Source organism: Bos taurus, chromosome 2 (assembly GCF_002263795.3).
Source record: "Bos taurus isolate L1 Dominette 01449 registration number 42190680 breed Hereford chromosome 2, ARS-UCD2.0, whole genome shotgun sequence".
NCBI lineage: Eukaryota > Metazoa > Chordata > Mammalia > Artiodactyla > Bovidae > Bos > Bos taurus.
The window spans coordinates 94,881,240-94,903,904 of record NC_037329.1 but is presented as its reverse complement, the minus strand read 5'-3'; the positions used below and the strand labels follow the sequence as shown (position 1 = coordinate 94,903,904).

General features: G+C 37.3%; 1 protein-coding gene across 6 annotated transcripts in view; it reads right to left on the bottom strand.

The window, feature by feature from the left end:
- Window positions 1-22,665, bottom strand: part of ADAM23 (ADAM metallopeptidase domain 23) — a 197,422-nt gene that overhangs the window by 4,491 nt on the left and 170,266 nt on the right. For 3 of the 6 annotated variants that reach the window (XM_005202733.5, XM_010802259.4, NM_001083458.1), the window contains 3 exon segments: window positions 21,619-21,787; window positions 19,006-19,117; window positions 6,814-6,904 (listed from right to left, as the gene is read on the bottom strand). In XM_005202733.5, the coding sequence (XP_005202790.1) occupies window positions 6,814-6,904; window positions 19,006-19,117; window positions 21,619-21,787 (372 nt within the window). 6 annotated transcript variants of the gene reach the window in all.

The following is a 22,665-nucleotide window of genomic DNA, read 5'->3' as shown; positions in this document are numbered from 1 at the left end:
ACAAAACAAAAAAACTTTGCTCTACTCAGTTATCTTGCTGCCTTGGGGTGTGAGCTCTTACCTCACTTTGGAACAAGCATTTTTCTTACCTAGAAAGTAGAAAACCAGAGTGCACAGTAAGATGGTACACTCCAAGGAGAATGGACACAGGCTCAGGTTAGTTAAGCAAATGGAGCAGCTTAGCTTAGTTGAGATAAGCAAGTTAAAATGCTTTGCTCACAGTGTCCAGTCTCCTAAAAAGAGGTTCTTGTTTAAAAAGAGAAAGAAGAGAACCAGCAAGACACTACAAGGCAACAACAAGAGTTGGTTGCAACCTCCCCATGGTCTGGCTTCATGTGGGGCATCAAGCAGGGGTTCATGCATTCAGTCTGCACACTGGGCAGGCGCAACACAGCTGCCACCACGGCGTCATGCAAAACTGGAGGCCCCTCCGCCCCCTCCCTGCCCGCTCACTCAGGGCCAGCTGATACCCTTACAGCCCTGAGTACCAAAAGGACTGCAGTATATTCCTCGTCCCCACAGGTAATTCAAAATAAAAACAATACCAAAGCTCAAAATATGTAGAAAGACATCCTGCAAAGTTCTTATTTTTTTTCTCCAAGATGACTGCTTTGATGCTTCTCTTTTTCAACAGCAAATATAAAACTCTTTAAAGAAAATCTCCCTTTTTCTTTTTCAAAGTTTTCATTATGGCATCTTCTCTAATGGCTTAAGCATGTGGATCACTGGCTAAGACATAGTACAAACACTATTTGTAGGACTGCTACTTTTTCCTTTTCACCATTCCCCTTCCTCCCTCTCAACCCTCTTTTGGGTCAGTATCCTTAAAAGCAATCATTGCTGATGCTGCCCAGGAAAGAGAGGAGAGGACAAAAGGGAAGTCTCCCATGATGTATCTGTTACTAAGTCAGTTTCCTTCAGAGCACAGGGCCTGTGACTCCAGCATGTTCACTGCCCTTGAAGGTAGATGCGTTAGGAACCACACTTCCTGTGAGTCAGGTGGGGGGAAAACAGCAACTGTTTGACCTTGTGGAATGATCTTGAAGGACTAGGAGCCCCAACCTATTTAGATATGTGTTGCCAGAATGCAAGAGAATCATTAAACTTTTATCTCCCCAATTAAAACTGGATGCGGAGGAAAAATCAAGTGGGCTCATGCTATACATGTAAATGACTATACTGAAAGTGAAAGTTGCTCAGTCGTGTCCGACTCTTTGCGACCCCATGGACTATACAGTTCATGGAATTCTCCAGGCCAGAATACTGGAGTGGGTAGCCTTTCCCTTCTCCAGTGGATCTTCCCAACCCAGGGATCGAACCCAGGTCTCCCACATTGCAAGCGGATTCTGTACCAGCTGAGCCACAAGGGAAGCTCCAAATGACTCTATTGCCCTTATCTAAATCCCTTTATTCAAACTCAGGGAATGTCAGATAAATAGCCACATTTAAGGTTGTAATAGCAATCTGGTCCTTTTTTTTTTCTTGGCCAAGCCACACAGCTTGCAGGATCTGAGTTTCCCAAACAGGGATCAAACCTGGGTCCTCAGAAGTGAAAGCCCTGAGTCCTAACCACTGGACTGCCAGTGAATTCCCTGGTTCATTTGGAGATATGAAATTCCATTTCAGCCTGACATAGAGGCAACCTCTAGTGTCCATAAGTTGTCAGTTTTGAAGCTTAGATTGCGTTTTTTATAAAAACAATGTCCTACAGTATGACTGGCCTCCCAGGGCAGATCAGGAGGCCAACCTACCCTCCTGTCTATGGGAAAATGGACTCTAAATCCTAGTGGGGGGTTCCAGGACCACCACTGACGTCCCAGGAGAGAGAAGGTGGAGCCCTGTGATGAGGACAGTGAGGGCCATTCCTGCAGCTGGCTGACTTTCAGGGTCAACTGTAAAACCACTACTGGCTACTATATGTTGAGAACTGCCTATCAAGTTATTTTGTTCTATTTTAATGTGAAAGCACATCTCTCATCCGTAGATGCTTGCTGCTTTCCTTCCACAAGCATTTCCTCTGAAATCCTTTGTTCACTGGATTCTGAAGGCCGCTCACTTTTTCATCATAACCTGCAAGGTATTTCTGAATCATTATAGAATATCAGTGCAATCCATAAACCCTGCATTGACTCAGTTTTCATCCATTTTTACTACTTCTGAAAAACCTGTACTTTTGTCTACTACATATTATACTATATATACATCTACAAAAGGTTTTTAAAAGGCTCTTCAGGTAACAATAATGTTTGGGGAATTGTAAAGTCTTAGATATTCTTTTAAGGGTATGTTTATCCACCACTAAGATCTTCTTTTTCCATGACGAGTCATCACTCGCCCACCAAGAACCCTTTGCCCAACTCTGCCTCCTTGGTCACCTTAGACTGAGTTCACTTCCACAGGTGGTTGAGTCCGGGAGCTGAACTGGGTCTTTCTGGCTAACCTAGCACCACCACCACCTGCTAGGGCTGAGTAAGAAAGTGCCTAACCCAAGTGTCAGAGGGATACTGGGGAAACCAGGTCCCTTATTTTGCACTGGGATATGGTCATGGAATTTAGGTAAGGAGCAATCTGGTTATCCTCTTCATGGAAAGACTAGCTAAAATTGATTTCATTTCTAAACTCCACAAAAAACAAAAGCAGAAAAAAGACATCTGATTTTTTGAGAAAATGTAATTAGCAATATTAGGTTCATTTCAAATTTCATTCAGTATGCCAAACAATTCAGTTAACTTTCCTAGTGATAACCCAGATATGACCCTTTCAGTTTCATTTACTGCAAGTATCTAAACAGTCTTTTCTTTAGCACCTCCAACGACAAGGAACACAAGCCAAACAGTCTCCTAGCATCCAAGTCAGGTTCAGTAGGGACTGAATCTGACTTCTCATAGACAGGAAGCCACATATTTAATTACACAGACTTATTAAATTAACACTTTTAATGTCAGGGGCAGCTCTGCCAGGGCAACATGGCCACTCCTACTGCTGAATCCCATGGAGAGAGCAGGTGGTGGAATAAGGGGACATGGCAATAGTCTTCCATAGCCTGCAATTATAACACGTTTGAAAGAACTCAACATTTGTCCTCAAATCTTGTGATACGAACTGTCAGCAAACTAGGGCACTATTAACCTTCAAGTTCTTTTCCTATCATCACCTAGAATCTCTTTTCTACCACCATCACCCATGGTGTGGATATACTTTACGGGCATATAGATGACCATATTGCTCCCATCAAAACTCCTGTCTTCAGATTTAGAGAATTCAGAAAAAAAGCTGCATCCAAGTTAATAACAGCAATTCTGTTCATTGTTAGATGAAGAGATGAAATTATCTTTTTATATGCTTGTCACTGGTCCTAAGCTTTCGAGAAAGATGCTACTAAAATGATACTTCAGTCTCTTGATTTTTTTCAATGTCCAGGAAAGGCAACAACTCTAATGACCCAGTGGAGCAACATTATTATTCAACGCTGAATGATAGCCATGAGCCTCCTTGGCAACCACGTTTGCAATCTTTTGCACCACAGTTCATAGCTTTATTTAGTGCAGGGATGGAGAGAAAAAAAAAAAAAGAGCAGAGGGTGAGAGCAAATAAATGCAGATGTGGGAGAAAGTTGACCAAATTGGTAATGACAAGGGCCTATGTTCAGTTTTCACAAGATTTCTCAGAGAAAAATCCTAACACCTTAAAGACTGAGAATCCATAGACTAAACTATCCCTTAGCATCTTCACACTTCTGGAATACAGAACTATTGAAATTACTTAGGTATGCCTACCACATTACCCAATATATCAGAATAGTTTTAAAAAATAACCTACCCAATAAAACATTTTTAAGAGTTTTACCATCTTGCTCAGGGAAGTCTTGCTTGCATTAACCCAAGTTTTCAGACTCTACTATTCTGCTAAAAAGAAGTAATCTAAATTCATACTATTGTTTTTTTTTTTTTTCAATTTTTAAATAATTTTTATTTTTTTAAGATTTAGCATCCTCATTGACAATCCAGAAACAGTCCGTTGACCACACAATCTTGATAAAGCTTCATCATCACTTTATACACACAAATTTACACACATTCACACATGCATGTACACTCACATAAGCTTATGCTTTAACCAGCTATTTACAGGTAAATATGGTTAAAAAAAGAACCCTAATGGCAGTGTCAGGAGTCAGAGCACAGCTGTATCTCTCATTCATATTTGAACAAGTTATGCTGGGTATGAAACTTCTTCCACAACTACATTATTCAGAATGTTACACCTAAAGAAATTCAACATTAGAAAAAAGCAATACTTCCCCTGAGCAGTTATTTTCCTGGATGGCTAAGTATATGTACCTTCAGATTCTTTAGGCTATCTTGCTAATTTCTCATCCAGTAATAAAAACCCAGTCAGGAGGGCTTTCCAATAAAGATATTTAGAGCAATTCTTTTTACAAACTATTTTCAACTTTTGATTCTAAAGAAACCTCTTTTGTATCTACATTGAACTCAATGAAAGACTTCAAAGTTTCAATTCAAACAGAAAATAATTATACTTCCAAATCATCTCTAGACTAATCATCTCTAAAACTGTGTGAAGGGTGGGAACACTGAAGCTTCATCATTCAGCACCCAAAGGCTTTTATTGCAAGGTTGAAGTAGTTATTTAAAGCTCCATACAAACCACATAGCTACTATTAAAATCTAAAGATCTAACATCTAAAAATCTAAACTAAAGATTCCCATGGAGGAACAAATAGCACGAACAGCAGTACCTCCTACAAATTTAAACTGCTAAAATGACATGTTCAAGAATTCTGTCTTCATTTTTTCCTTTGTTCCAGGGCATACAAATATTTACTTTACTTTACACTACTGTGTGCCTTCTAAATGTTTTCCTGTAAGGGTCATAGGGAAGGGAAGGGACACTGACAGAACCCAGCCACACATGTCTGCACAGCATCCCCCCAAAGGCTATTTCTCACCTCACTAAACGTCCATCTCTTCCCCTTTGTTTTCTGTTCTGATAACTAGATGTCTTTCTCAGATATAAATACACTGTACAGGCCTATAACTACTTATACAGTGATAAATGCTTTTTTGCTTTTCCCCAAAGAAACATGCAATTCAAGCTGTGAGCTAGGCCAGGCCACTGTTTTGAGGTCCTGCTACAGAACAGTGCTCTCATCTCCAAATGCTGAAGTGGTACATTTGTCACTGCATGCGGCTGGATGGCTAAGATGCCCAGTGGACTCTTTTCCAGGCCTTTGAAACTGAAGTCTCCTAACACCAAGGAGGCATAAGCCTGGCATGAGCCAACTTTATTTTCCTTGAGGCATACTTATGAAAAAGTTCAAAGGAGCACTCTAGAGTAACAGATCATGGAACTACTGAAATGCATAATGACCTTCTTACAGTCATGAGACACTAAGAAAAGTTTTTGCTAGAATTATTTCAGCCCAAACCAACACATATTTTTTTGTTGTTAGGTACCACATGAGTGACTCATTAACTGGGAAAACTCTTATTAATATCATGGTGAGAAAGTTAAATGTGTTTGTGTGTCTTTGCACTGATGTCAAAATTACTGTTTCACTAAACAGGTTCAAATTTATAAATATCTCTGAAGAAAAGAGGTACCATCTGATAATACCCTTCCAAGCTGAAGCCACTCAAAAATTTGTAGGCTTATTCATTAAATCTTAATGTAATAACAAAATTAGCAGAAAAAGTTTAATTTGTTTAAATCATCTTTTGGCTTGTTTTTCTTTCATAATAAATTTCTAATAATGACAATTTTACCTGGTTTAAATATATTGAATTGAGAATTCCAAATATAAAACATAAAAAAGTTCATAATTGAGGTAATTACTCAGATAATTCAGGTCAAAAAGTTCCTCTATTAAGTAACCAGATGGAGGCAAAGTGGGTTTTGAATTTGGGTAATATTCTTATTTCCCACTTAAATTTGTTTCCCTAGATCTAATTGAAACTCAATTTATCACAGGGAGTATTCGGCACAGGGAATATTAGGTCTTATCTACAAACCACAATAAACAAGTCATCACAGCACAAAAAGATATAGGAAGCAATTATCCAATGAATTCAAGGTATGGAAATGCCAAACTGGACAAAATAGGTTCAAAAATTTGGACCACAATCAAGGTTTGTTTGTGATTATCTGGTGTGTCTATTTAAACAAACTTACTTCAGTGATCAGGTACAATCCAAGCTGAAAGGTCCTATGAAACCACACCTAGTCTACCAGTCATGTCAATATTAACAGTTCATTAAAAAATAGTAACTGACACAAAGCCACAGACCTCAAATTCCAATGAGACACCGATTTAGTAGGTTAGGGAATTAATGAAACTAATGTTTTTATAAAATAATAAAGCTTTTCAAATCACAAAGCTATACGGGTGAAAAATAAGGTTGTGAAAATTTCAAAATGTCAATGGCATAGAAAGCAGTTTTAAACAGATACAAAGATCTTGTATGAGGAGATGCACTTATATCCAACAACAGTTTCCTGGATTATCTGCATATAAATAAATGTTTCTCAGGATGCTTGCTCCTAAAACTACTTTTATCAAAGAACTTCTCCTTTAAGTACTGCATATAAGTGCTTTCTACATTTTGGGTTTTCCCATCTGCCTGAAGATGGTATTTGAGGTTCCATGTTTCTTCTGACCCATTTCTGAACACAAATATCTATTTTTAGTAGTTTTACTGTTAAAATCTGGTAGCAGGAACTCAAAACTTGGTTACGTAAGCAGAAGAGAGAAGTGCCAGAGCCACTGAGAAGAAGACATGCGGCATTGCTTACTTAAATCCCCATCCTGTGCCCCCCAGGACAATAGCTGCTACCAGGATGGCCCCAGCGATGGAGCCTATTATGAGATTGGTGGCACTAGGACCTGTGGCAGAGGATCATGGGAAGAAAGTCAGATGAGCTGACCACTTTCATTACCACCAGCGACAGGCAGATAAGCAGTTACAGGAAGTAAATCCCCTCTGAAAAAGATCACTAAACACTTAAATATCGCCCTTGTTTATAGACAGCTACTGCTTCGATCCGTCTGCCTATAAATCTCAAGTTTCTGCACCACTGACAGAATAAGTTCCATTCCATTCACCTTCCGCAGAATCTGAAGAAAGTTACAGATGCCCACTTGCTGCCGTCGCCCATCTTTTTTTCTCCTCCCCTACCCCAGGATCAGGAAGCAAACAAGTAAAAGAACGAATAAACATGACAGCATTAGAATTCGTACTCTCTGGCTGGCAAATGAAGGCATGAAAAGAAGGAAAAATATTCCACTAAAGTGCTCTTTGCAAGCAGCAGATAAAGTTGTCTAAACGCTAAATTTTTTTATCCCTCATTGAAGACAGTTAAAATTCAGAAGGAAGAAGGAAGGTACCAACAAAGATCTAACTGGGAGGCGCTCAAAGATGCTTGTTCATTGCAGAGACCCATCAGTGTTTATACAGCAACATGGAATTCCAAAGACAAGATGCAAAGGAAGCATAAAATTTATTTGAGTGATTTTGGGGAAATAGGATAAAGATTCCTTAAGTTCAACTCGATCTTCAAGTTTCCAGGTATAACTAAGAGAAATTTGAGGCTTGGAGACATTTGAAAAAAAAAAAAGAAGTGAGAAGTAAAGACAGCAAGAATGAAAATGCAAAGTGGAATTTTTTTGTCAATTGTTTTAGCAACAGTTGAAACATATAGTAAATCCTCTCCATTCACATGGAAAACACCTTAGCATACTATTTTTAAATCTAAGCAACATTAACTTCAGTACATGAATTATTCTAAGTATCATATCCTCCAGGGGGCTAATATGCAGGCTCAGTGCTCCTAAGAGCAAACTAATTCCAGTCCTATTTATCTCTGTTCCAGAAGTCATGAAACCAATTTTGATAGTTCTCCTAAAATCCTGAATTTGTGCATACATTCATTTTTGTGTAAAAAATTCTCTTTTCTGCTCACATTAGTGCCCTCAGCTGTGTATATAAATGGATGCCACTGCACTAAAACTGTGTACATTATATGTTTTTACTAGGATCATCCAGTGCTGTGCGCATGAGTGGGATAGAGTATAGGGCAATGGGAGTGTCAGGGATGTGGTCTTCACCAGCTCCCGGACAGGGACATGCTCTTAAGATGCACCACTGAGATTCTACAGAACACAAATCTCAGTGGCCCGTAGAGTCCCACTGACAATAATAAATAATTGGGAGAGCAAGAAAAACAGATTACCTACTGTATATTGAGCACTTATATTTACCAGGTACAGTTCTAAGTGCTTGACAAATATTAATATTTCATTTGATCCTCATAAAATCCCTATGAGATAGGAACTATTTTTATCCCTCTTTAATAGATGAAGAAACAGAGGCTTCTAGACATTAATAAGCGACAGAGGCAAAATCTGAACACAGATTTGTCTGACTCTCAAGCTTATGCTACAAACTGAGGGGCAGCCAACTACAGCCCACAGGCCAAATTTGTCCCTGATGAATGTTTTGGCAAAGAAATTTTATAGGAACATGGCCACGATCACTGGTTTACATACTGTTTATGGCTGATTTCAGGCAGAGACAGCAAAGGTAGAACACAAGGCTATGACAGACACCCTGAAAAGTCAAAACAACTTACTATCTTTACACAAAGATTGCTAAACGTTATCCCACTTAGCTGTGTTTCCTTCCCACATTTCTTTTTCTGCTCTTTTTTTTAATACAGTTGATTAACATCGTTGTGTTCATTTCAAGTATACAGGAAAGTGATTCAGTTATATGTTTACATGTATCCATTTTTTTTTTTTTTCAAAATCTTTTCCCATTTAGGTTACAGAATATTGAGCAGAGTTCTCTGGGCTATACAGTAGGTCCTATTGGTTACATAGTTTAAATACAGTAGTACTTATGTGGACTTACCTGTCACACCCAAAAATAGCCACACACTTGCAACAGTGGAAGAGTAGATAAAACAAAGGTTGGTAACAAAGACTATGCTTTACACAACTGGCTTAAATTTTGCCCAGCTCTAAGACTCCAAGGGGAATTTGTTAAAATGTATCCATTTCATTAGTACATTGCAGTTATGGCCAATAAATAATATTAAAAAAGGAACTGGGATGACTTTTTTTGAAAACTACCTTTTTTCAAGGAAGAATTTCACATAAATGTATATAAAGAATTTCTCTTGGAAATGAAATGTTGCTTCTGTATATAATCCAATTAACATACCCAAAGTGAAATTTTATAGGACAAAGTTCTTGCTTTCTCTAAGTATTTTAGCTGTGTCATATATAAGTAAGTGAGGAGAAATAAAATATTTATTTTCTAACAAGTGAAGAGAAGTAAAATATCTTTTCCAATATTTCTAGCTTCCAGGGGTTAATTAGCCTCACAGTCCATAGAGATGGGATGTAAAGATCCCATCTAGACAAAAAGATCCCAGTCTAGACAAAGCCCTCTGATGCAGGGGAGAGAAAGTTTAGTAAATCTACAGTGGAAAGTGTGACTTCTGGACTTGTTCCTCTGTTCATGTTAATTCAGTGTCTAGATCTCCCAGGCCCATACTGTACCATGTGTGGCCACTAATGGGACTACAGAGAAACGTGAGTGATGTTAGCAACATGCCCAGGGTTTGGGGAGGTTGTTGAATAGAGGCTATTTGTGATTTCTTAAAATACTAGGAATTCATTCCCCAGCCACTGGGAAATGTTATCACCACTACACTCAATAGAAAAGACAGCATGTATTGGGAGTATTTCTATTATTTGTATATGCTCTCTCTGTAATTAGAGGGGAAAAAAATATCAGGATAATCTTCTAGTCTACAGATTAGCAATCTCATAAGAGCAATACCCCATGGAGAAGTGACAGCTGTTGTGAGGATGTGGATCAAGTACAAAGCAACGTAAATAAAAGCACCAACGAGGAGAGCTGTATTTCTGTGTAGGGCAAGTGGCATGCAGTAGACTTATTTATACACTGGTTATTCTTTAAGACAAACGCAGCAGATTACTTGCAACTGTTCACCTAAGGTTTTGTAGGTTTGCACTAAATATGTTTTTTCTCGATGCTCTTTGTTTACAAATATTTATGTAAACCTTGGATTTGAGTGATTAACTATTCTATAAGAAGAAAATAAGGACAGTATTGTAGATGTATTTAAAAAAAATGGTGAACTAAATAACTTCTTTAAAAAAAAAATTAAGCTGAAGCCTCCTATATCACTCTAAATAAACAGAGCAAATGTTAGTGGCTACATTTGGATTTTCTTTAAAAGGAGCTACCACTGTTGATAATTTCTAGCTGTATATGTGGATCTATTTGACTACTGATGGAGAAGGAAATGGCAACCCACTCCAGTAGTCTTGCTTGGGAAATTCCACGAACAGAGGAGGCTGGTGGGTTACAGTCCATTGAGTAACAAGAGTTGGACTTAGCAATTAGACCATTTGACTGTGAAGATTAAATTTGTTATAAGATTCCTAACAAAACCCTCATAGAAAAGCATTTATGTTAATGGTTTGTCAAAAAAAGATTTGTTATTTTAAAATACCTTTTATAAATGGAGAAGCAGTGAAAGCTTTGGGACCATTGCCTTAATTGTGAAGACATCATAAGCACCCCAATATTATTTTATGCCCCACATTGTTCCAGACAGGAGAAGGTTTTCCACTGCACAAGAAAACCACAGGACACAAACACATTCAAATCACACCACAAGGGGCACACAGCAACAAGACAACACATGGGGGAGTCGGGTGCCAAGGATCAGCTCACACACCGGGGATCAAACAGAACACTCTGAAACTCAGAAAGATGCTTACTCTATTCCCCACCCTGTGCCTCCAAAAATCACCCCAAGGGCCAGAATGGTGCCAGCCACAGCACCTATTAGCCTGCTTGTGGCCATGTTCACTGTGTGGAGGGAAAACGGAGAGTGTTTAACAAAGGAAATTAATTACACACTGATATCACTAACATACAACATAACCTGTTCAGGAAATGCTTTGAAAGTCAAATATTGAGATCTTTGCCTGAAGATTTGAAATTAAGATCTACATACACATTGCAAATATTTGAGAATAATTCTGAATGTATCTTCAAATTCCACAAACCCTACTTAAAACATAGTCTCTTATACGTTCAACATGTATAATAAATAATCCAATTTGAGTTATAGGTCCTACATGGAGTGAGATAAAATTAAAGTATGATTTTAATTGCATAGCAGCAAATCTGTGTTTTTGTTATAAAAGCAGTAAACCATTAGTATACTTTTTATAAACTTCTCAAACTGCAAAGTATGCCTAAGAAGCTATATCTTTTTTAAAACTCAGAACTTATCATTCGAATTTTATGAACATACTTACAAATTTAAAATAGAGTTATCTTTAAAACGAACTGCATTTGCAGCCAGAAAATTATTTTATCTGGAAAAGTATATTTCAAATAACCCGCAGTGTTTGGGACATACATAGTACTGGAACACTTTTAGTTTTTTTATAGTTTCCAGGGTATAAACTATGTGCTGAGAGAAAGTTAGGGTCTCAATGATGCTGTAGCAATTGCTTCAGACGACCCAGCAGTGTTTGACTCAGTGGAGACACTCCATCCCCACACATCAAAGCTTCTGTGAATAGATTTTGAATATTGCAAAATGGGCCTGGAGTGAGCACAGGTCCCTAGTGCTCCCTAATTGGGCAAGATGAAATTTAGTGTTGGAGGAAGGCAGGTTATTTAGGGTTGAGTGTGTTTGTGAGTCTGTGTCCATGACTATGCATGCAAACCTACAGACAAAAATGCACTTTAACTCACATTTCTGTATGAACCAAAAATACTGGTTCCCTTCACTTTAACAATGAAAATTAAAAAATTCGTTCCCACAAGGCTGTATTCACATAAATTGTGTGCTCTGAGACATAAGGAAACACACAAAGAACCACGACTCAAAGTCACAATTTTTTAAGGCTTAATATGGGGTTCGTTGACCTTTTTAGCTAAATATTCTCCCAAAGAAGAGAGAGGACCTTGAATGTGTAAACCTGATGAGCAACTATATAATTACTTCATTTTATCACAGAGTAAATAGTATGAGTCAGATAGTCTAGCTTTATCATTAACTAAAAACAACCTGAGTTATTCTTCAAATAACAAAAAACAATAGGGAACACAACAAAAAACAGAGAAACCCTCTGGAGAGCACTGAGGGGAAGAAAAGAAGACCAACATATAAGGTGATGGTAACAGTCTTCAAGGGTTCCCCACGGCTCGGTGGTCAAGACTCCGCCTGCAATGCAGGAGACTCGGAAGACTTGGGTTTGATCTTTGGGTCTGAAAGATCCCCTGGAGGAGGAAATGACAACCCAGTCCAGCATTCCCGCCTGAAAAATCCCACGGACAGAGTAGCCTGGTGGGCTACAGTTCAAAGGGTTGCAAAGAATCGGACACAGCTGAGAACTAAGCAATGTTTTTCAAATATGACAATCCCTTATATATATATAACCTAAATATAGAGCTCAGACAATCCCTTATATATATATAACCTAAATAAGAGCTCAGACTTCCAAATTGTGGAGGTAAATACTGAGATGAAATGTATTCCAGATAGACTGCCTCTTTTTTTTTTTTTTTTTTTTTGAGGCCATAGAAAATCATTGCTTTCAGAATACTAAATTAACTAGGACGCATCATGTTATATATATGCTTTTTGTTAGGCATTGTCCCTCAGACCCAAAATATATGAGAGTCTGATTACCTCTTTAATATTTTATAAAAGCTGTATGTGCTAAATTATAGGAAACTAACATATCCCTTTCACATGGTAAAGAATCCCTTTCAAACATAATGCTGAATGAATATTTGTTATTTTTATAATAACTATGAGAGTGATAAATAACAACATCTATTTTAAAAGGCTTTTTCTATTTGCTCTGGATGTAATTTCTCACCACAGAATCCAGAGAATTAGGCAATTGATCACGCAGGTGTTAGAAACAACCAGATGAACACGATTCCACAGACGCTTCAAATATGTATTCGAGATAAACAGATATAATCTGTAATCTCCCCTGGGCAAGAGCAATTATCTCCAATTCTTAACTGATGGGTACTCAACACCAAAACAAGATAAAAGTAAGTGGAAAAACAGCTTTTTCAAAAATATCCTTTCCCCTCTTTGTTCTCCTGCCCTCCCACTACTTTTTAACTAAAAAATATATGCAAAATTCATTTGATTCTTTATCATGACACTTAACAGGCTTATCTCTTCCAGTAGGTAGCAACTCAACCTGTTTTCAAACGGACATGAATTTACTGAGTGGCTCATAGGTGGATGGATGTGTACTGCTGCTGCTGCTAAGTCGCTTCAGTCATGTCCGACTCTGTGTGACCCCACAGGCTCCCCCGTCCCTGGGATTCTCCGGGCAAGACACTGGAGTGGGTTGCCATTTCCTTCTCCAATGCATGAAAGTGAAAAGTGAAAGTGAAGTCGCTCAGTCGTGTCCGACTCATCACGACCCCATGGACTGCAGCCTACCAGGCTCCTCCATCTGTGGGATTTTCCAGGCAAGAGTACTGGAGTGGGGTGCCAATGCCTTCTCCAATGGATGTGTACAGGGGATATTTAAAAACTAAGGTCTCAGCTGCTCTTCCCAGCTAAAAAGAATTTATCTTCTCATTGAAAAAAATTTTCTCAGGCCTTCGGGGACCTATAATCTAGTTTTACTTCCCTACTAATTTATTTATTATGTAACTGTATTTGTTTGTTCATTCAGTACTTATGAAAAGGTTTTGTTGTTGTTGTTCCAGAAACCATGCTGGTGATACACCTTATTTTTCTCTTCATCCTACCAAACCTAGAAGGCTTGCAGATTCTAGCTAACAACACAATCATATTAGGAACTTGAGTTTGCTCTCCAACCCTTCACCGTACTTACTTTTCATTTAACTTGAAACTGTTATGGAAACTGTTTATTACTTAGCAGTATGTTTTCACTTTTGTTTTCTTATTTCTGTTATTTGTTAGTTATTATTTTTAATCTTGGTCCTAGCTATCATATGTGCTAAAAGGTAGAATTTTTTAAATTAACTTATTTAATTGGAGACTAATTGCTTTACAGTATTGTGGTGGGTTTTGTCATACATTGACATGCATCAGCCACGGGTGTCCATGTAAAAGGTAGAATTTTTGAGAAGTGTGTAACATTAATAAGAACTAAGAATTTTCTCCTTTCCTCAGGAATTTCTATTTTATATGTAGAATTCTTTCACAGACAAGTCATGCTTCAGACACTTTGAAACTGTTTTTGAAACTGAGTGGTTGATTTTTTTTTTCCTTTTCTTACTTTTAGAGACTTTCTGAAACAAAAGGCTGCAGTATTTCATCTATATGACTCCAATGAACCAAAAAGGGCTACAATCCTGCATCCTTAAATACTTTGAAGGCCGGAGGCATCAAAGACATCATTTGTACTCTATGGACCAAAGTTCTTTCTGCAGAGATTTAGTATTTTGTTAAAATTTAAGATTAGAAATAAATACTAAATATATTCTTTATACTTTAGAGTATAATATTAGCATGATAGATATTTTATCAAGCTCTACAATTCAGTATTTAGATGTATAACCAGATGTGCTTACTCTTCTACATAAAATTTTTAAAAATTGAGTCATTTTTTGACACATTGGGATAAATGTCAGAAAGGATAAAAAAATTATTTTTTATAAGAATAATATTTGTTTATGCTCTCAATGAAAATATCATGGAGTTTTTCTGAACTCAAAGTAAACTCAGAATTATCACAAAAATTTTAAACTTAGTAAATCCTTATGTTATTGATGAAGCCATCGGTAATGAGAAAAATACTGAGATGGTACATAATTATATAGAGCATAATTATATATGACAATCATAACTTCTCATACCTAATCATCTGAATTACAAAATCAAGGATTTCTGCACTCACAAAGAAAGTCATCAAAAAACACACGCAAAGGTAAACACTAAATTATACTCCTCAATGTAGACTTAGAAATTGCTGTTTTCAAAATACTAAATGCTAACAATATAATACTTCCTTTGACAAGTAATGTATCAGTTAATAAGCTTAATCATTACTGATTTTTTTAACCCTTCTACTTAGTACTGTTATACAAACTAGCAGAATAACTTAACACCCAGTTTTAACTCAGGCTGTGTGCAATAACAAAAAAAAACATATTGGGCTGAAGATCAGGTGATGTAGGTTTATTCTTGGCTCTACACCTAAGTAGCTGTTAACCTTATTAATTAAGCTAGTTTTCTCATTTTTAGAAGAGTGGGTCTGAACTGAATTGCCCCTAAGGCCCTTCTATCTCTGATCTGATTACTATTGTCATGATGACAGCATCTGACCAGAGCTTCCCAGGACCATTCTTTGACTTTATATATATCAGGGAAAATATCTGATATGTTCCAGTTTCTTCTCTTCCCTCCTACAAGGTGTTGCAAACCATCCAATGAGAAAAGTTGCATCGTATCCTATAATAAAGCGAAGTCACTCAGTCGAATCTGACAGCACTGTGCAAAGATGCCTACACAACACAAAAATTACCAGTTGACATGGCTCTCCCTATAACAGGTGGAAATTCAAGGTCTTAGAATTCAAACATATTCTTCCCTCATAGAACAGGCCAAAATAATTTCTTTCAGGGAGTTTAATGGAAACAAGTTGGGAGAAGAGGGACAGAAGCCTCTTTGCAGGTAAAATGAACAACAGTGTAGAAAACATGAGTCACGTAATATGTAATAGAAAAATCTTTTTCTAAAAATCTCGCTCACATGATTTTTTGCTTTAAGAGCCTATTTCTTGTCTTTTAATAATTTTAATTTGAAAGCTGGAGCAAATTATCTTCCATGCTTTAAACAGTGGGTCAACAATGGACAACTTGAGCCAGTGCAGACTGACTTCAATGACAATACTTTCCTGTGTGTTATTCATCCCTACCCAGATGAAGTTGAATTTTTATTCTTTTAGTAACCTGTAGTTAAAATGAAAGAAATACTGAAAACACATTGGTTCGTTTCTCATTTCCTCGAATCAAAGAGTCACAGAATTCACCTTTAGTTTTTACTAATTTAATTTTGATCCAAAGAGATGTAGTTGGGTACAATTCATCTTTTATGATAAAATCTCATGATTTAAAAAGAAATATTTTCATTCTGTTTCTTAAATTTTTTTTCTTCTTAACAAGGAAGTACATTGATATTAAATAAGTATTTTTTAATACCCACTCACCATATCTCTACAGAAAAGCCCTTATCTACAAATATGACAAGTTAGTTCATTGTGGATGTTGCTCATTATTTATGGCAAGTATTTAGGGAGGGTCCAAAGACTGTGCTCAGTAAGTCAAGTGTCAACCAAACTAATCCAGTCATGAGAAAATGCAGAACATGAAGTTATAGAGAAAAACCTTGGCACTTCACACAGGTGTTGAACCTACGGTCAGGGAAGTACTGATGGTTTCAGTACCTTGAGTTTGTTACCTGTTACTCTTCAGCAAGGCAATACAACAAATGGATTCTGATAAACTGAAAATCAGTGTTAACATGCACCATTTCACTTCTTTTACATATTCCCAAATAGAAGGGATACAGTATTCATAGAGTGCCTACCATGTGCAAGGATGTGCTGACTTTTAAATAGTATAGAATCAATAAATATTTGCTATCTGGATTTTAAAAACAGAAGTAAAGAATCTAGTTTATCTCTTACTATCTTCTTTAATCAGAATATCAAAATTAAAACTATAAAATCTACAGTAAAGTGTTTAAATTTTCATTTCAGTTGTTTTCCATTTTCCTAGTGTATTAATGGAATTTTCTGTAGAGGCTGAAAAGATATAAATGGACAGTACAGATAGAGCCATTATTAGGTGTTCTAAAACTGCTTGACTTTTTCTGGAAATCTGATAATTTACAATAGTAACTGCTCTTTATTTATATCAATTAATACCTTTTTTTCAAATGAATCAAGATTATTAAAGACTCATGAAGATTTTAACAATTTTAGAACCCATGGGTAGGTTTATTCAAATGATTCCACTGTCTTCATTAAGAATTAAGTAACAAAGAAAATATGCAACAGGAAAGAAATAAACCAGAATGCTAATATTGATTACCTCTGAGTTACTAGATTAAGAGGGATTTTTACCTTCTTTTTAACCTTTTCTGTATTTTCAAAATTTTCTATAATAAACATGTATTACTTGAATGATCAAAAAGGTTATCTTTAAAAGATAACGAAGACCAGCACCACATTAAATGGGAAAAAAGCAGAACAAAACAAAAGGCAGCTAGGGATCTTCTCTTCTCTAGAATGTACTTGTTTACTTTATGCCTTCAAATAAGTTTTTTAGGCATGGGTGAGTGAAGGAATGGAGAAGAGAGAGAACAAATTAATAATTCCTTATGAAAAAGAACAAAGTCTAAGCCACTTCAGCTGTGCTCATCTGTTCAGGCATACTTACACATCACTTGAGAAAACAGCATTTAGATCTTTAAGAGAATCACAGACATGGAGAGAAAATTTGGAAAGAATGAATCTCTCCTTGTCAGAAGCTAAATATTCTCTAAATTGAAGTTCTGAAGGTGGATCCGAGAATTTTTCATACTAATTTTAAAGCAATAAAAGACTAAATGTAAAAGTGGAATTCGTTCCTTTTTTATAATGGTTCCTTTTTATAACTAGAAGGAGAACAGAAATAGATTGTGAGGGTGTGCTTGTGATTCTTATAGAATGTTAACATCGTGGCATAATAAGCAAATGCATGAAGTGTTTTAACACCCACTCCTACTGAACATTACACATGCATGCAAATCAGCCTGAATCTCTTCAGGAACTGAGGACTATGGAACTTTATATACTTTCGAAATCATAGCTTCCCGTATGGACAGTACTGAAGCTTGAGTTTAAAGGCGCTTTCATCCAAAATTAAGCAGATCAAAATGACACTATTTCTATATGTATTTTTCCTACCTGCAGGAAAAAAGTATGATAGTTATTTATGAAATACTGTTAGCAGTACCATGAGAAGGAAGAACCTGATGTATAATACAATGCCCACTGGTGTACAGTATCCTTTCCAATGATTTTTTGGTTTCTCAGGTACAATATTATAGTAAGTCTACTGTAATTGATGACTTCACCAGCTCTTTGAAAATCATAAAAGGGGTTGGGAATGGGGAGAATAAGGAGAAAGTGACTACCACATTTAGATGACACAGGCTACATTATAACACGGTAGCAGAAGGCCTGAGATCGGGCATTTGTGATCTCAGGTTACCTGAGATCCTGGCCCAGCCCTGCCTCTGGTTACCTTAGTAACCATAGGATGTCACTTGACCTCAGGGACTGAGAGTTCCCATCTGCAAAATGAGGGTGGTTCTAGATGACCACTGAGTCTCCTTCCAATTCTAAAATTCTCATTTTTCTCCTTTTAATGTTGATTAAAACAAAGGTCCAGATCTTTCAAGTTTGCTTTGCTGTGTTAAAGTTCTGTGAAGAATTCCAGTTTCTTCCTAATCAAAGTGTGCTTAAACAGAACACAGGAGACTACAACTTCCCTCCGGAAGAACTCAAGTATTGAGGAATGACCAGAGTCTCATGTAAGTGAAAAAGAGTTCATCTATTTAAAAAACTGATTTAGCTTCAACCAACTATAAAATGATTAACATTTGTGATTATGGAAGAATGAGATTTACAGGAAAGAAAGGAAATTGGTGTATTTACCTCTTCCTAATTCCAGTTCTAGACTAAGGGGTAACTTAAGCAATTTTTTCAATGTCATATCCAAGAACCCTTAATTTTGCGGGAACATGAATCAGACATTTTAATGACAAAAAGAGATATTCTTATGTGTCTCCAGAAAACCTATGAACTTGTTATATTGGCACCTGGAAGGATACTAATGAATTCAGTATGCAAGGAATTGAAACTGAAATCACACAAACCCTTGGGTCCTTCGTCTTTGGGGGGGTGCAGGTTCCTAACTGGATCCCGGATACTGCAGTCTGTCCCTGCCCAGGTGAAATCGCAGATGCAGGTGGCTTCATTACTACACACCTGTGAGAACAAAGAACAGAGATGGGGCATTTTCACCATACTTGGTAGAATGATGGTGGTAAATGTAAAAGACACATGGGACAGGGTAGAAGCTTTAAAACCATTTGAAATTTTTAAGTCTCCCCTGGTTTTGGTTTTTGGGTTTTGTTTTTGTTTTTTATTTTTGGTTGTGCTGGGTCTTCGCTGCTGCACAGGCTTTTTCTCTAATTGCAGTGAGCGGGAGCTAGTCTCTAGTGGCCCTGCATGGGCTTCTCATCGCAGTGTCTTCTCTTGTCGCAGAGCATGAGCTCTATGGCATGTGAGCTTCAGAGTTGCGGCACGTGGGCTCAGTAGCTGAAGGTTGGAGGCTCTAGAGCACAGGCCCAGTAGTTGTGGTGCACGGGCTTAGCTGTTCTGTGGCATGTGGGATCTTCCCAGACCAGGAGGATTCTTAGCACTGATCCATCAGCGAAGCCCCTCCCCTGGTTCTGAATACTAGACAATGTATAGATCCAATACTTGGGTGATATTTTTTCAGTTAATCTTAGAAAAATCAAAGATTAAAAGGAAGAAATTTTCAAATTAAATGTTAATTACTGGTGTTGATATTATTTAAGTACACACATCTGACAAGGTAGCTTTTTCAGAAGTAGTTGCTTCTAGAAACATACCTTAGAAACAATATGCTTCATTCAAGAAATTAATACATGTTGGATTTAAAAGGCATTGCCAGAGATGAAGTACCAGGAGACATAAATCACCAACGCACTGCATTACCTCATCGTGCCCAACACAGCAGTCATTTGGTGGTGCCCTCCCAGCCAAACAAGCTCCCCACCACCACCACCTTCCCTGTCTGCCTGCACTGTCGCTCCTCGCTCAGTCAGCCTGGCTGAAGACCCTCCTAGAGTGATCTCTGCCCCTCTCTCTGCCCCTGGAATGGACCTGTAATTTAGACAGAATAAATAACCATCCACAAACTGGAGACAGAGTAGTTTAAATCCCTATCTGCCTGTGACATACATTCAGAGATAGATTGTTTAGAGATGATAAAATTGAATTTAAGCTTATGGATATAAGAAGCTCTTTAATCTGAAATGATATAATGTGATGATGATAATTAACACACTGAATTTAAGCTTTTATTCAACAAGATGAAGAAGTCGGGGTGGGTAATGGAGAATCATGAACCTTTTTATGCATTAAGTTTTATATATAATGTTTTCAGAGCAATAACTGAGTAGCTGAGTGGTCTGCCCAGTGCTTTTACTTCTGTTATTGTTTTTAGTAGCTAAGTCATATCCAACTCTCCTGCAACCCCATGGACTGTAGCCCACCAGGCTTCTCTGTCCATCAGATTTCCCAGGCAGGAATACTCAGTGGGTTGCCGTTTCCTTCTCCAGGAGAACTTCCTGGCCCAGGGATCAAACCTGCATCTCCTGCATTGGAAGGCGGATTCTTTACCACTGAGCCACCAGGGAATCTTTTAATTTACTATAGCAATTATTGAATATTTACTACATTGATTATATGCTAGGTACTTATACTCAGTGCTTTGTGCATAACATCTCATTTAATCACCAGCACCCTGATGATTGAGAGAGGCTGAGTGACTTGCCCAAAGTAACTGAGATAAAAAGAAGCAGAGTCAGGATTCAAACTCGGGATCCTTTCTAGCCACAAAATCCACGCTCTTGATCATTAGTCTCTACTACCTGCTCGTGAGTCTAAGTCATTGGGCATAAGCTCCTTATGCCCTTCTACCTTGTGTGTGACATATCACTCATTTAGTTATCTATATTTTGGATTATTTTTACCTTTGCTGCAGCATCTTCCTTTGATATGATCGCTCTGAGTTTCTTCATGTCTTTTACCATTTTTGAATTCTGTATAAATTTTGAACTATCTTTCTTCTACTAAATCCAATTTAAATAATCACTAAAATGTGTTTTTAGGTAATAAACTTAGGTTTGCCAGGAAGTACCTGCCCCAACACTTTGTGCCCAGAATTTAAAGATACATGCAGGTGTGTGTAGAGAGCACATCTTCTCTTTTGCTGGCAATGGTCCAAGCATAACTGTCCAACTTTAAACATGTGAATTATAGCAGTGATCCAACCTCTAGTCTAGTGTGATCTTCAACACATAGATACTCAGTATGCACGTTGAGTAGTTGAGGAGCTGAAAGGGAATTACTGAAAAGTGTAAATTATTATGAATGGTGCAAAGCAGTCACATAGGGTCTATAGTTTCTTTAGGAATCACATCATTTTTCTACTAACTCCTTGGATTCCAAAAGACTGTGGTGAATAAAAATACACAAAGTGATAAAAAAAAACCAACAAAACTAAAACCATATCAACACATTTAGGTGTTAGTCTTAGAAGATAAGGATATAAGGAAAAAATCATAGTCAGTGCCTAGAGTCACAGAAGGAGAATGGCTGGACCAGAAGTCCAACCACTGTGAACTTAGAGGATGTTAGACAAGGAAGATTTGAGCTGGACACTGATGTCTACTTACCCCATGGCCTGAACACACTTTACCCTTGGAATCGAGGGGGCAGCTGCTCATATTTAGGGCCTGAATCTGTAGACACTTCCGTTCTAAACACATCATAGATGGGCCACATGGTGTTCCATCTTCGACATAGCCCACATCTGTATCATCATCTAAAACCACATGAGCACCACTAAAAAGAAAAAGATAGTCATACAGTCATTAGCACCACACTTGGAAATATACCACCAACATGAGTGAGGTTTGCTATTCAGGAAACTGAAGAGGCTGTCAGTGGACGTGGATTTCTCCTAGCATTTCTCGACTTTTCCTTGCACCCTTTCTCCACCTCCCCTTAGTAAGAGAGCATGATAAAAGAAACTGCCTTTCAGTAGCCTTATTGCTCTGCACTTCATCAGAACAAAAATATGTCGTTTGCACGAAGTGTGTTCTAAACCTTTCCTTGTTTGCAAGCCAACGTTAAGACTAAAGGAGACGTGTGCATAAGAACAACAGAAGCAATCCTATCATTAACACTCCAAGACACTCTGATACAAAAAGGCAGGTGTTGGGCATAGAAAGCAACTGAAAACATCTGGAAAATTATTACTTTAGAGGGCTGGATTATTCATGGTTGAAAAAAACAAGCCGATTCCTCTCTATTGATACATACTTCTAAAATCTCAAAGCTAAGGACAACTGGAATTTGAATAATAATCAATGTTATAATTACTAATTAGATACCTTGCTTAATATTTTTAAAATATTAAAATAAAATATTTTAATATCTAAAAAATTTTTAAATATACTAGTTTAGACTATAACAATATAATTTAACAAGGTTGTTGCATCTAAAGGTGTGTGAAAACTTACACACTCAAAGGAAGCTTCTGTGCATCAAAGTAACTGCATTTGAATACTACAAATTTATCCAGGAAGGATCTTCTTGTCTAAGACCCTATTCAAATTGTCTTTAGAGCCATTTAAAAGACAGGAAATCAGCAACCATTTGACCAACATAGCAATATCCAATGTGGCTATCCAGTTGATTTACCAAATTTTGTTCAAAAT